The 15,837-nt window shown below is 35.2% G+C and overlaps 1 protein-coding gene across 6 annotated transcripts; it reads right to left on the bottom strand.

Moving 5' to 3' along the window:
* Window positions 1-182: 182 nt before the first annotated feature.
* LOC128886834 (NPC intracellular cholesterol transporter 1) lies at window positions 183-14,361 on the bottom strand. 6 transcript variants are annotated; one of them, XM_054142014.1, is made up of 20 exons: window positions 13,815-14,359; window positions 10,986-11,337; window positions 10,597-10,889; window positions 10,200-10,392; window positions 9,468-9,599; window positions 8,464-8,586; window positions 8,168-8,385; window positions 7,385-7,686; window positions 7,108-7,305; window positions 6,838-7,039; window positions 6,387-6,684; window positions 6,116-6,243; window positions 5,778-6,035; window positions 5,539-5,702; window positions 5,335-5,447; window positions 4,651-5,240; window positions 4,352-4,540; window positions 4,173-4,260; window positions 3,401-3,492; window positions 2,224-2,367 (listed from the first exon to the last, which is right to left on the bottom strand). In XM_054142014.1, exons 1-20 carry the CDS (start codon window positions 13,926-13,928, stop codon window positions 2,362-2,364), a joined length of 4,053 nt encoding a protein of 1,350 aa, XP_053997989.1. In that variant the 5' UTR covers window positions 13,929-14,359; the 3' UTR covers window positions 2,224-2,361. The 6 variants fall into 6 exon arrangements, with proteins under 6 accessions (XP_053997987.1, XP_053997986.1, XP_053997990.1 ...); XM_054142013.1 differs by having other exon boundaries at window positions 2,230-2,367; window positions 3,326-3,492; window positions 13,815-14,357; XM_054142012.1 differs by lacking the exon at window positions 3,401-3,492 and having other exon boundaries at window positions 183-2,367; window positions 8,464-8,571; window positions 13,815-14,361.
* Between the last annotated feature and the right edge of the window lie 1,476 nt (window positions 14,362-15,837).

The raw sequence follows: 15,837 nt of genomic DNA, 5'->3' as shown, positions 1-15,837 counted from the left end.
AGTAAGCACGCGGTATTCGCTTTTAAATGAATTTTAGTGGAATAGAATTTCCCTGGCCTGGCACGAACACTTACAGGAACAAGTGTTTGGCAACGTAGCGATCTGTCAACGCATTACACTTGTACACACTTTTCACCATCTCGCCAACTCGTAAATAACGATGTAAAAAGATACTCAACACGTTTGTATCGTACAAACAGAAAGAAAAGTTTATTCGTATTACGTGTTTAACACGGTTTCACCGTTGTTCGGACACCTCTTTGGTAGTTACGCCGTGCTCTGCTCGTCTCGAGAATTTAATACTGAAAATTTACTAGTGATATGCAGTCTATTAACATCGTTGCACGTGTATACATATGCGAATGAATCCGAGCGTAATTGTACATACTCGTCGGCATTTATTTAACGTTCATCGATACTTTTTCACCATTTGTACATATAGAACATACCTTTTTTTTTATCACTAGACGAGATCTACAAACATCCAATAGCACAGACGAATTTCGTTTTCTTCTCATTCGTTGCACACAGCATTAACAACAATCGCATACGTATCGTCTAATAATTTCAACGAGGTTTTCTTTGTTAACGTCGCAGTGACGTGCGCGAGTGTGTGTACCTCCGTTCTCAGTATAAAAATTGTTCTTCATATACAAATAATTTTACAAAAAAAATGCGCGAGTCCGAACTCGCGACATGAAATGTTCACGCTATCGCAGAAGAGACGGGCTTCGGATCGACTACCTCTCCGTCGAATTTTCATACAACAAAAATACTGTTTGACAATTCACTGTGGACACCGAGCAGAAGCGTCATACTTCTTACGAGACATTTTACACCGATAAAGCACGCAACGGAACTTAAACAGCTAACACTTCTACATCATTCAACTTTCTAACTCAACTACCTTTTCCTTTTTTTCTCGTTAAACACCATAGTTATCTAGTGAAATCTTTAAGATTGTGAGAATAAAACGTAAGAGAACCGAGCAACAACACTATGTTATCGAAAAACGATATCGTTTTTTTCCTTGAACACTGGGGAATAGCTGTTGCGACTCGGTTCGCGTTTCACTCCAGGCTCAGTAAGACTGCAGACAATAGAAAAAGTAATGGCTAAAACAGTTAGTGAATATAGTAAAGGATACAAGAAAAAAAGAGAAACAAACAAAATGACTTACAGTTGTCTGCTATAACGTAAAAATATGTTACTTGAAAACGTTACCGATTCGGAATATTATCGTTTGTATATCATAGAAAAAGAAGAACGCAAGGATGAATAATATATGCCAATATCGATGTCGCGTACTTCAACTAACTGATCGTAATCGGTACCGCATTAACTAACAATTTTTGTTCAACGTAAATTTAGAATCGTTTATATTTGTTTCTTTACCATGACTAAGGACGGTTAATACTCATTTGGACAAAGTTCTACATTTACGTTGTGCAAAAACTTCGATGATATATATTTTTGAATAATTCTGTTGAAATGGTAAAATTGCATTTAAAATATAGGATAGTATGTTATGTGTGATCAAATTTCCACGAATAAAAGATAACGTTATCGTGTCACTGGCACATCACTTTATGACACACGAATTACGCGTCACCGATATTGGAAATAAAATGTATCTCACGTCGAAGAAAAATGCACGCTCGACGATAAAGCACGAGAAAAATGCAGATACATTGGTCGTTTGCCAAGCAACATACGTTTACGTGTTTTACATTATCAACGAATACCAGAAAAAACTATCTGCCACGCTTGTTAGAACTTTAAACGACTGTTCCTTGACACTCAATCGTCTCTCGATTGATCATACCACCCTTAAAAATTACGCGAATATAATATAAGTAAAGCTTCAGAAGTAGTGCAACGTTAACTTGAAAGGCTGTTTTTTCCACGAAATAAATACCCTAAATAGGACGCAATTCTTATGATATTCGTAATAGAATGAATAATATACGAAAGTAGTTCCTTCCTAATTAGAAACAAAGACACCAGGCATGAACTTCACAGTTTACGTGGATCGTGGCAATTTCATTGACGATTCGTTTAACTTATTTCGATCTGTGAAGAAAGAATTTTGTAGTAGAAGATGAGAGATAACCATGTGTCGTGTTCGTCGAGTTCAGTCTCTCTAAATACAAAAACGTTCATATCATTCTGATGATTAATGCTAGAAGGTCAAATATCGATGCGTTGACTCCGTGGAGTTCACACTGGCGTAGGAAGTGGTTGGGAACTGATTGTTGTCATTTTGGAGCAGAGGAGAGTTGGGCTCGCGTTCTTCACTCCTAAATTTGTTTCTAGCCCTGCTGGCACGATGGCGGACTCTGTTGCGCCTTCGGCGCGACATCACGCCTATAAGTAACAATGAAAAGTATTAAAAGTTATATTTAATTCCCCTTTCATAGACACGCTAACCATACATCAAAATTGGGCATTGATTGACAAATTTTAGGGTTAGGATCCATTCGTCGTATTTATTCGTTATTCTTATTAGTATATCTATATGAATACGTGCCCAATTCTGCTATACGTACAAAAAGCATTAGTGTCGCTGCATACAGCCAAATCAAAGTGCTTACAGGAGAATATAATACAGATAATATGGGCTTAAAAAGAAAAAGAAAAAAAAACGTGAGTCCCATCCACCAGTGGCAATTGAATTTTTTCCATATCCCTTTTGCAACTCTATCAACAGCTATAAATATACATAATAGATTGACAGTGCTATTAGTTAACAATTATGTAAATGGGAATAGGCTTACTGAAAAGGTGGCACATGATACTTGATGGCTAACTAACCACAAGAGCACGCATTCAAGACACAAAACAAAAAAGAAAAGTTTCATAACAATTTTACGAAATGTAAAAACGGCGATAGAGGAAATGAAAACGTAATCTTACCAATGAAGCGTATTTATATGGAAATGGATATCCCATCCCACACTCATCCACACACACACATACACACAGAAACTCCGCCATAGAGTGCATATTTTACTTTCAAAGTGGTATAAAAAGCTAACATAAAAGGAGGCTGAAAGAAGTATACCTGTAATCTAAATGCGTATACCTGTAGCTCAACCAAGTGCGATGTAAGTAGGATGTGTATGTGTGTGTGTATGCATGTGTTGAAAGTATTTACAATGCTCATGTAGATTACAGGTTGAACACTTTTAATCCATCGATTTTGATTCGAAGCAATTTTGTTGCAAAACACAGTGTCGTAGAAGCCAATGTAGAAAATGTATGTTATCACAGATTACGAGACATAGAAAAGAGAGAGTGTAGAAAATGTGGGTATCCTGCGTACCTATCTTTCGTAATCGAGCACTCTGAACGTAGGTGTGCTTGTGGTGGGTGTGGGAGGAGAATTGAATTTGCTTACACGATGATTCAAAGAAGTCTCCTGCACGTTATCCAGATTTCCCTGTATCGTTCTCTTGTGATTTGCCAGCTTCTCTCTGTTCATTGGTGTACCTAGAACCACCATGAGCCATGACGAAGTTAGCTTAATTGTTTACTGTAGTCTGATTGTATCCAATCCTTTCGAGATTAAATTCTTATACTTCATTCAACAAGACGAAATACTTCATTGTGTCGCTAACCGGAAATGCACAATAGGCTCAACGCATGGTAAGTTAAAACGCGAAAGTATATCTTTATATATTTTTTTTTACTGCAGAAATGTAATTATTATGTGTGAGTAGTAACTTGTATAACTTCTATTGAATCAATGCCGTCATGTGGTTTTGTATATCCGAATGTTTTGTTTTGTTTGATGAAGTACGCACGATCGTTACAATTTGGAAACAAATTTATGCAACGATATAAAGACAAAAGCGTGTATAAACGTTAACATTATAGAACATATAAATGATTGAACGTTTAGTCTGTAAAATATAAGCTTTTTGCATGTCAAAAATAGGTTATAGGGATATGATAATCAAATTCATTTATTGTTAAAATTGTTCGAGAATCACTGGTGTGTTTTTTTTTAAAATATATCGATAGAATCGTAATTGAAATAACAATTACTATTATTATAGAAAACTTTTTATCGACGAGGACTGAAATTACAGCAAAAATATAAATACATATAAAGCGTGTTCCAAAGAAGTTTACATGAGAGAATGTACGTTATGAAGAAAAATTCTTACCTATGTAACTGAGTAATACTGGCAAGAATATTAAGCCATGCGCCGCCCCGAACAGTACAATACCCAGGTACATTCTGAAGTAAAATACCTGAAAGTGTGTTTGACATGAGGAACTCAGGAAAACAAAACGAAAAACATGTTTACGAATGCGAACGCGGCAAAATTCAAACAGCGCATACCTGAAATATTTGGCTTTTCGCGAAACCAAGTACTACGATTCCACCAAACTTTGTCAACGTGATACCGCTAAAAATGGAACTTCCCATGTTCGTTAATGCATCGGCGACTCGGTCAACTCTCGTCGCCTTCACTGAGACCGAAAAAGAATGTACCAGATGACTGCAAAACTCAACAGCAATTCCTACAGCCTGCGTACAAAAAAACACACACACACAAACTTAATACTGTCAAATTTTGTATAAAACCAAGATGTACTTCTTAGTCAAATAAATTCAAATGGTATCATGTTAGTGCTAACCATGACGAGATTGACCAAGGACACTGCGTTCAGCGTGATGTGCCACCAATACATTAAACCGCCGATGTTGACGACGATCATGGTGATAGTTATTATAACAACGACAGAGGAAAATATATCCAGGCCCATCAAAAGGAACGTAACCACGAATATGGCGAGCAACGATATCCCTATGCTATACAATGTGTCGGGCCACATCGTTAAGTATTGCTCGTAGAAGACGTAGAACACGCTGTACGGGAATACTTCGACGTTTGTGGAGTTATCGCCCATGCTCCTCAAATTGGTATTGATCATATTGGTTAAGTTTGCCGATACGGCTCTCGCGGCCCTCATCGATTCGTAGTAATCGGCGGACGACTTTAGAATTGTGTGATACGTCATAAAATATGATGCTCCGACTTTCGAGAGGCCTGTTTTAGGATCGGTGGCATAATTCACGCCGTGGCCATAAGCTGCGTGTCCTGCTTTGGCGCACGTATCATCAGGATTGTCTTGTAAAAAGAACGACACGTATTTTTCAAAATCCATCGGCGTGGGACGACCGTGATCATGATTGATTTTGCACGTCTCACATTGGGACGAAAATGCTGAAAATAAATACGTTAACAAGTAGTGATATATAAACTACACGACAAACTAGCTAGTTCAGATGTCAATGAACTATTATCGCAAAAAATTCACCTGTATGTGGACAGAAGGAATTGTTCGAAACGAAGTATTTACAGCAAGAAGATAAGTCAGTCCAATCGATGTAATCGTCCACCCACGATGATGCAGGTTTAGCTATGTACGTCCTAAACAAATGAAACAAAAAACAATAGTATTACTTTAAATACTGTTTGTACGGTTGTATGTAATTAGAAGTGTATTTACTATTTGCGTTACCTGTTTAACTGTTTCGATGCTATAAATATTTGAGTAGATACTGAATCACTGTTACAATATTGACCGCCGCAGACAAGATTTTGCGCTCTCGGGTCGGAGTAATTTAGGCCATCTTTCACGACAAAATACATCGGCGGACCAATTGATAAATAACTATTTAAAAACTGAAAAAAAATGCAAATCGTTGTAACCATTTGATCATTTGCTTCTTATCCGCTAAAGCTCGTATTAATACTTACTTTGAAGTATTTTAAAACGAAACTATCCTCAGGCATGGAGAGTTCTTGGTCCAAGCCAATTTCGATATGTGGGACAACGGCTATGCTCGAGCAGAGCCAACCGAAGAAAACTACCATAACGATTGCACGTGACCACTTTTTCATTAATAATGGGACGTACACAACTTTGAAGATTTTGTACAAAATTCCATTCACTACTTCCTCCCCGCTATCTTTCTTCGAACCATGGATGAAACAGCAAACGTCCAGTCGGTTACTCTGAAATTCCACAAAGTTGATTACATTAAGAAAGTAGCTTTAAAGAGTGATTCTTTTATTATATTCGTTGAATTACATACATTTTGGCGAACTGTGTCCAGCGCCAATAAACTAACGAAACACGTTATTTGAAGTAAAAAGTCTACTAACAACGCCATACCAGCATAGAGAGCGAAGGCTCTAACTGCAGGCATGTCGGATAATCCACCTGTGGAGACAAACCATTCCAAAAATTTATTATAAAAATTGTTTAATGTTCATTTCTTAATAAAGCCATCAAGTTTATAATTTATACCGTAGAGGATTTCAATACATAGTGAAATGTTTATTACTATTTCATTCGATACGTACCAAGGAAAAAACAACAACTCTCTGACACGCTAGTCAACAACATACTAGGCCCCACGTGGCCAAGGGTACGGCCAATATGCTCTGGTATCGACTCGTTTGGTTGTCGACCTTCTCTTTGATGTGTTTGGACCAAAATGAAAATGTTGTCTACTCCGACAGCAAGGACGAGGAACGGTATGACTTCAATAATAATGAGCGTAGCGGGGATTCCAATGAAACCAAACAAACCGACGGAACAAACGACAGAAGCCAACACTATGACTACGCCGCCTAGACCGAGGGTAATTTTAGAGTCGATCTAAAATTAAAGTCGAAATGTATGTAGTATAAAAAAAAAAGAAGAAGAAAAAAAAAGAAAAGTTATTTATAATTATCATTCTGATATAGTAAGCATACGAACAGAATTTTCATTGTATTTTACGTATTTAAAAGTGTTTGTCATTATTCTCACCAACAGTCGACTGCAAGTCTTGAGCTGACCTAGAGAAATTGCAATGTATGCGAACATAATAATGTACGACACTAGGATAGTTAAAACGTCCGATTGAGATTCGCGATTCAACTCATCTTCGATCGAACGTTCAGAAGTAAAAGCTATGTCCATGAATGCTGGCTTCTTCGTTGCTGTCCAATTTTTCATAAATTCGACATAGCTAAAATCGCAAGGACGTCGAATTAAAAATTGTTTTAACGTCACTTTATTATGCACATCTGTACCCACCTCTGTTCCCACTCCATTGCTGGATGAAGTTTGGATTTATCGTGATAATTGTTTACTAATACAGTCAGAATCACTGCTGTGGCTTTCTCGTACGGAGGATTATGGAGATCCTGTCCTGGCTTTAAGAAGCCTCCGACAGCAATCGCTGGTTCTATTGGCCCGCCGTAAGGCGCAAGGCATTCAGGATTGTACGCGTTTCTAAATGCGTTGGACACGATTAGTATTAATTTATCGAACAATTTTGTTTAATTTGTTTAAATATAATCGTGCTGCTTACTGCGAACAAACTCTGAAGTGGTCCAAATAATTTATCGTGTAATTGTCTTCATCGTTAGTCGAATTAAAGTTCGCTATACTATCTTGCCAATAACCCCAAATACTTTGAATGACACATTGTGAAACCGTTGGAGGTCCAGTGAAGGGACTAGTCAACGGAGCAAAACATATATTTGCCAATGTGTAATTGTTTGGTGTAACTATTTGTTTAATTCCTTCTTGGAGCTCATAGACCGCTAACAAGAAACTGTCGTTAAATACGGGGCCAAACGTTATTGGGCCATTGGATGTGTTGTGCACGATCTGAAAGAAGTTTTCCATACATCGTGTACCTTCAAAGAATGATTCTATTCCGTTCGTGTTTGATTCTAGAAAGACTAACGGTGGGTCTTATCGAGTCTACTGCATGGGGTTGTCTGGAAAGTCCGTGCTGATTTTTGATAGGTGGTACACGTCTGTTTATATTGGAATGGTTGAAAACAATTAACATGGGTGGATCCCTTAAAAGGTGAAAAAGTCGTGGAACAAAATGGTATTTATATAATTCAATAAATATATATCAAAATTAAAATATGCCTTTAAATTTTTCTTAAAAATTGGCACGAACTTTCTGGACAACCCAATACATTCGACCCACCATTTTAAATTTTGGAATTTTTATGTAAATTTAATGTTTTATCTAGGATTGTGCAACCCCGTTTCAAGTATCGGGCGGGCAAATTTGCTTACTGAAATCATGTAGAAAAATATATAGTCAACTCTTAGATTATTAGGTTAAACTTACATTTGGCAAACCAACTGATGTTATGATTATTTGTTCGGTTCTATAGAATGGTTCAAAGTGCTGGTCGAAATATTCTTTTTCGACTCGTGACCGGGATTGGGGAGCTGCCCATAATTCAACCGGGTCCGTGGTAACGTGTATGTACTTTATTCCATGACCCAAAGTAACGATGAACAAAAAACCAGCGAACAGAACTAACCACGGTCGCGAGGCGCATCCTACGAGCAATTTGAAACTTCAGATAAAGTGAAACTGCTGTGTCGTGTAATATTATCTGAAATGGCATAGTCGCGTACCTGTACCCCACCAACAAAAGAATTCCGCCAATAATTTATCAGTGCCTGCGCCCAATCTTTCGATAAAGGTCGATCGTTGTTCGTCGTCGAATCCGCTCGGCAAATCATCTGCAGATATCACACCTATAAAAGTTTCTGTGTTACGGACAACGGCATTATGTATGTACGACCAAAAGGTGCTGCAGTAAATGCAATAAATTGTAGAAAGTGTGCTGTAAACAAGTACATAAAGCAACTATACATTCATATTATACGAGAGAGCAGCTTAAAGAATTGTCTCGCATTAAACAACTACAATAAAAACATTGAAATAGCGAATAAATTTTATAACGAAACAATGTATTGTTTCGTGATCGATGAATGACTAAAAACATATTTATGCAAATTTACTAGCACTAAAAGTATGCATGTTTATCGATATGGTCAAGCTTCTAAAAAAGATGTAAAAAAAAATGCTTCGTAGTAATCACAACGATTGACATGCTCTCGTTAAACAAAAATTTAGGATATTAAAAGTGCATAATGAAAATTAATTATATATATATATATATATAAAAAAGCAGAGAAATATTAGAAACCTAAACTTTCCCTATATAGATTTAAAATGTATGTTAATCATGAAAACATACATATTTTTAATAAATACCCATGTTTACTTTTAACAGACTGCTTATAATCTTTTATGGTTCTAACGTAATGTATCGTCCATACATTTTATAAATTAGATTATGCATTCCCTTTTGAAACATGTTCGTGTAATATATCGTGATAATTTGGAGCGTGTTAGTTTCTGAAAATTCTTGAGATCGCATAGTGATAATACGCAAATTATTTCGCATGCGAGAAATAACGGTAAAAATACGGTAAAGATACTTTAGTCGGGGTAAGCGATCAAGCACAGATAATAAAGATGATCGAGCACAAGGAAACACAATAATACGAAAAAAGTAGTCAAAGGACAAGCGTAAGTCCACATATTGAAGATACACTTGGTAGGAACCTACTGGAACGCTTAGATTGAAGTGGGCTGTCTTCCTGGTCCGCGGCGAGAGCAATACGAGCACCATCTCCTGGGTGGTGTAACCCTGCGGCAAGGCGTCTACCCACCTGCCTTCCTACTTCCTCCCCTCGTGCGACTATACATATATATGCACACCATACATACAACTGATGACTCTAAATAAAATCTTTTTCGTCTTATACAAAATGTAAAAGCTAACATTTTCAATTGTACTTCAAACCGCTACTGTAACACATTCATCTGTTATTGAAATAATTATTTATGACCGGAACGATGTTAATTTTGTGATCGTTTTGATAATTCGATGTGATTGTATTATACAACGATCGTGTATCATTAATTAAAAGAGAAAGGAGATAACAAAATTATCAAACCAGGTATGGTGCAGGATTTACGAAATAAATTTTTGTACCACAACCAAAGAACAACAGAATGTAAAAAATAACACAACGGCAAAAACCATCCTTTAACCAAGAAACATAGGTCAGTGGCGCTAAGTAGAAATCAGTGTAACTTGCATTGGACTGAGTTTGTCATCTTTAAAATCATATAAATGATAATTACATGGAAAATTAGTCACTGATGCGAAGTAAACAAAATTATGCAACTTATTGTAGAATAAACTATGGCACAAACTTTCCTTAACCAAAAATATATAACAATTTTGGAGCCTCTTTTCAATATACATTTTCGTATGATAACTGAAGTTTCTTACCGATTTGTTGTCTATTACTGAAGCACACTATCGATAAGAGGAAGAGGGATGATCCACACAGAAAAATAATCAACATGACCACAAAATAGCCATCACAGTTCAAAATGGTGAAGGGTTCTGGCAGGGGTGGCAATGGTGGTGGTACTGGGCAGCTGGCTTCACAGTCTACACAACTGCAGGCTGGCGTATTTTTCTATAACAATAGTTAAAGAAAAAGGTCTTTAGTCTTAACTAGATATGACTAATTATGACTACCAATTAACATATACATACGAAGAAAATTGTACAATGACCAACCAGTTTAAATATGATTGTGACTTGTTAGCATTTCAAATAAGAGTTGTATATCTATTTAGAGAACATGTATTATGTATTTACATGGATGTTAAATACTTACGTTCAATGCCTTACTGCAAGGAGTAACCGTAGGATCCACAGGTGTAAATGGGCCAACAGGCTCATCTGTATTTTTGTATGTAATTTGGAAGGGTACATAACTGTTAGTTTCTGCATCACCCATGTAATGATACCATTTCAATGGGGTACATCTACTTGCACCCCATTCTCCACACATTAAGTCCATTGCTAATTGTCCAGTACTAGGTACTGATACTTTATTACAGGAGTAAAATGTACCTTCAAGGTACTTATTTGTTATATAAACGTCTATTTTATTAATATATTCTGTACCTAAAAAGAAAATAGATGTTATTTGATATGAATATTAGCTCTTTAATTTACATGAATAAAATGTATGTATACATATCTAACAAGATATCAACTTACTTCCTTCTTTCAGTATTTCGGTAACATTAATGAATGTGCTTTGTTCTGTACTACATGTAAATTCACAAAAATGTTTTACTAAATTGTCAAAGCAGCTAGGACATCTGCTCAAAAAATTTGATGCTAATTTGACATTGAAATCCATTGTTTTCAATTGATTTGTGTCACAACAAGTTTTAATTCCATCTCCAGAATCTTTAAAAAGATGAGGACAATTTTTAGCAAGTAATTTTTGTCCTTCAAAGTCTAATGGTTTAGCTGGCCCATTGTAAGGGCAATTCTTTTTATGCATAAATGGATCTGTGTAACATTCTCCATGCCAAATACAATGTCCACCCTCCACTGCAGCTGCCTATTAATAAACAATAAAGAATTTCCTTTTAATATTTGATGTAACTGTAATTAGATATTAACATAAATTTATATCATAGTAAGAATTATGTAACATTCAAGTATGCTGAATCACTACTTCATACTGAGATACAGACAAAGGATCGGACATTTCTTCCCATTGAATCATTCTAGAATGAGAAGAGAGATTGATATTAAATGAATTCATTGATATAAATTAAATTAATCAACTTTGACTCCAATAAAAGTACAGAGGTCTTTCTCGTATCTCTCCATTTAAATTTTGAATAGACTACATTACATGTACTTAATGAATATTTCATTACACAAAATTATAACAAAAATTAACGCATTTCGGGTAATTTCTATTAATATAATTCAGACGCAAGCAATATTTTCTCATAAATTTGTTCTATTCTTCTTATTGTGGAACAAGTATTTAAATAAATAGACAGAATGATAAACAATGATTCTCAAAATACATTTTTGGAATTTTAAGAGTGTTAATAATAAAATATTGAGAAAAGATTCAAGGTTTTGAAAATCCTTAGGAATAATAAAAATTGATTAATATTTATAATTTAATTTTCTATGATTGCTAAATATTGATCAAAAAATAAAGAAATCGTTTGAAACAAATAAAAATAAAGTAACAGATATTTTTGTTAATAGAGGTGAAGGGTGAATGGAGATTTAACCCTTTGTACCCCCTCCCCTCGCCTAACATCCAAAATTATCGAAAATTTGGAAATTAACGTTACAAAAACACGTATTATGATAGATTTATTTATGTATATTGATTATTGACTTTTTGTGAAAATTTCAATAATCTAACGTTCTTCTACGTTCTTTTTATGTTTGAATTAGTGTAAGCGAAAAGTTGGCGTTAGATCAAGATTCACGCGCACGTATACTTATTTTTTTACGAGAAATTAACTTTAATGAGTAGCTAAAGAAATTCTCATTGACCTTGCCCTGACAAAGTGAGCTTAAATAGAAGTCATGCCCGTTAATGTATCCCTTTAATGGATAAGGCGAAAGTATAATTAAATTTAATAGACTTTTGTGCTTCGCGACAACGGCGACGATAGGTTTTCACCAGTGACCAATTAGGATTCTCCAAATCTCAGGGCTACAGGTTATGTGATATATAGGTTGTTTACCTACTAATGCTAAATAGTTTAGAAGAGTCTTATCATTAAGACTATATGTATATTCTGTATATCATCACATCTTGCTGTTGTAACCTAATTAAAACACTTATTCTGATAATTTATCTTGTTAATTCACTCATAGTTTGATTTATTACATTCAAGTAAAGTAACTTTTCATGTAAAGTAGTAATCTGATTTATTGGATAATAAGATTTTCAGAAATATGTTTTTTAGAAATGAAAAAATTTACATGTAACATTTACAGCTTCATTGAATATTGAAAAGTTAGTTTTCTCAGATAGAAACATGGTTAACAATAACTATTATACCAGCATCTGTCTTGATGAGATATAGTTTGCCATGTCTTGAATATATTAGCGAAGCTTAATATCACCATTATCATATATTATATTTTCATCACACAGGAGATGTTAATACCAATATCAACAAGACCAAAATCATAATGAACTATAACAAGACAAATGGTGGTATCAATGCTGCGGATAAAGCTTACTCTATTTCTCGTATAATAATAAAAATGGTTTTGAAAGAGTCTAGAAGAATGCGTAGAAGAATAACAGAGGGATGTAGAATTCATCGTTTTTAAAGGAAGGACTAAAAGAAATTTCTAATTTTAATTATTAAATTCAGTGCTTAAAATGTAACTTAGATAGCAATCAATCAAATGACTCGGATACTTTGGAATAGTCATTAATTTTATTGTTTGTCACATTGAGCCATATTTTCCTAGTAGCCCATAGCAAACTTTATCTGCCCTGAATCTAACCTTGAATTTAGTAATTTTTAAATAACAATTACCCATTCAATCGCATAGAACTTGTTTCTAATGTATCTGACTGGCGAACAAACATGACAAAACTACGAAATTTGGCTTGGAAGGTAGCTTGTTAATAAAAATATGTAAGATCAATATAGCTACTTTGTTTATTACCCATATGTACTTATTTTTGCAGTTGTAATATAGTAGTTATACAAATCAGGACATGAACATAATTATATTAAGGTATTAGACGCGCCCATTAGAAGGTTAAAATTTTAACTTGCATTACCCATTAAATTTTTGCAACGGAATTTTATGATTTTCTGGTTTTACAAAATACAATTATTTATTGAAACAAACTAGAACTGAGCCTTAAGACAGCCCTGACTTTCACGAGGATCGGCCGACATGACGTCACACAACGCGAAACGTTTCACGAGAACCACCAGGGTGTGGTGTGTGTGTACGTATGTGCTAAATCAGCACAATCGAGTATTTGAAATTCCCGTAAGAAATGCGAAACAACGTGGAGAAATTACTTACGGTCCCTATAAGGCCCCAGGCACCCAGCACAAACAACATCACGTTCACCCGCGACATTCTAACGTCTGTCAAAGTCCAACTGTGACCTCGAGGAAACACATCAAACCAATACATAACGCGTTACACCACGATGCAGGTGAAATCGACCGATTCTTCTCTTCTGCCGTTGTTTGATGCTATTGCGACAGTTTGTTGTAATTATGCATCGTTTTCACGCGTTCACAAACAAACCACGAAACGACAGACTACCGTGTTTCACAAAACAGTAAACGCGACTAACATTTCGTGCCGTAAGTAATACGCAGCTCGACGGTGCTCGACGGCGACACCTAGCGATACCAGTAATCAAAGCCGAAGCACGCCGAAGCGTAGAATGATTCAGCGTCGTTCGCCTAACTTCGGTTTTGCTCGGGTTCGCTTCGATTTCATAAGTAACGATGGCCGCTCGAATTTCCGATTTGAAAATATTCGAAATATTCGAGACTGTGATGGTTGAAATCACTTTGAACATTTTTAAATGTTGTAAGATGTTTATAAGCCTTCATAAGTCTCGAATGTTTTGATCGTTATGAAAAATTGGTAGATCTCAATAGCGTCGTTATTACTTTATGAAACGTAAGCAAAATAAAATTTAAGAGGTTCATTTAAAGAAAAATAAGGATGAAGAACATGTTTAAATTCAATCAAATTTGATAGGGGCATCCGAACGAACAAATTGCATGTCATTAAAGAAATATCCCAGGAAAATAATTCAGAAATGATGCATGTATCAACATTTTATCTAATAAGTATTTTTACCACTGTATTTGAACTTCTGGTGCTCTTTGAACTGAGAAATTGTATATCATAACATTTTTCGGATAATGGATGTTATTCTGCGTACATTATATACGAATAACAGCAATGAATTTTTGAATCATTGGGTTTGAGATTACTTATGATGGAGGTTGAATTGTAGAGATAGACAGAATTCTTATACGCATAATTATTTATAAGGTCTCTAGAAGTTGACAGATTTAATTATTTATTTAAAATAATGGATCCATGATCTACTAATTGTAGGTATAAAAAAAAAATATACATGTCGAATTGAGTAACCTCCTCCTTTTCGAAGTCTGTTAAAAATATAACGCTGCAAACTATAAAAGCAAGAAGCGTATATGTATTTGTGATGATTTATTTAAATTAAACAGATTCTTATATAACCGTATATCGATTTATCATCAACATTTATTTCATTAAATTGTTATCGATTATCGTTATTGTTCGTTATTGTTCGTTCAAGGAGAACTATAATTCCGTTTTATAATCTAGATTGTAGTTCTTAGCGAATAAGCGTTGTTTTTTTTATTCGTTAATGGAAACTTTTATTATAATAAGAAATTTGTCGATCTCAGCTTTCTTTCAGATGTATGAAATTAGAGAAAATGTTTACGTGTCATTGTAGGCACAGTTAATATCCAATTTCACATATTTACTAAGCGTGTCTGTTATCTGGATTGGAGTCTGACTCATTGTTAGTGTTACGCAGGTAACTGTTATAGCTAAATTAGATTAATTCTAGCTACGAAATCACATAATGCAAACAATTGTTACTGCACGATGACTTTTATTTTTTTTTTCATTTACCCCTTATCAAAAATCGACGAGTTCAAATAGTTTCTTATCAACTACATGTGTATGTAACTGGAACAACTGCAACGTACGTGCATACTCGCTTTTGTGCGTAACAGTGTATAATAGGACACCTAGCGACCAAAAGCAGAAAGTTTTCTCTCGAACGAATCGATTCATAATATATTAGTCTACCTGATGCATTAGAATTCGAATGTATTCCAGCCTTGGGGGAAAAAGACTTGGCCAATCTTTACCGAGAATCTATTCGTCGCGTCGGAAGGACAATTCTGAACAACTCCAGATCGTTAATTCTTCCGTGTCAGCGATCTTTTGTTTTCCGGAATGCACCGATTTTCGTTTCGAAACCGAGGCTAAGGTTAAAATATTCTAGATGTGAACAACGTGT

The sequence above is a fragment of the Hylaeus anthracinus genome, unplaced genomic scaffold (genome assembly GCF_026225885.1).
Source record: "Hylaeus anthracinus isolate JK02 unplaced genomic scaffold, UHH_iyHylAnth1.0_haploid 11985, whole genome shotgun sequence".
Lineage (NCBI taxonomy): Eukaryota > Metazoa > Arthropoda > Insecta > Hymenoptera > Colletidae > Hylaeus > Hylaeus anthracinus.
This window is presented reverse-complemented; position numbering and strand designations above follow the sequence as displayed.

Excerpts from the sequence above, each read along its gene's own strand:
- LOC128886834 (XM_054142011.1), bottom strand. The coding sequence starts at position 13,928 with ATGTATTGGTTTGATGTGTTTCCTCGAGGTCACAGTTGGACTTTGACA. Across the intron at positions 6,244-6,386 it reads GAGTTGTTGTTTTTTCCTTG|GTGGATTATCCGACATGCCT; the intron begins GTACGTATCGAA and ends TTGTCTCCACAG. Across the intron at positions 6,036-6,115 it reads TGGACACAGTTCGCCAAAAT|AGTAACCGACTGGACGTTTG; the intron begins GTATGTAATTCA and ends GTGGAATTTCAG.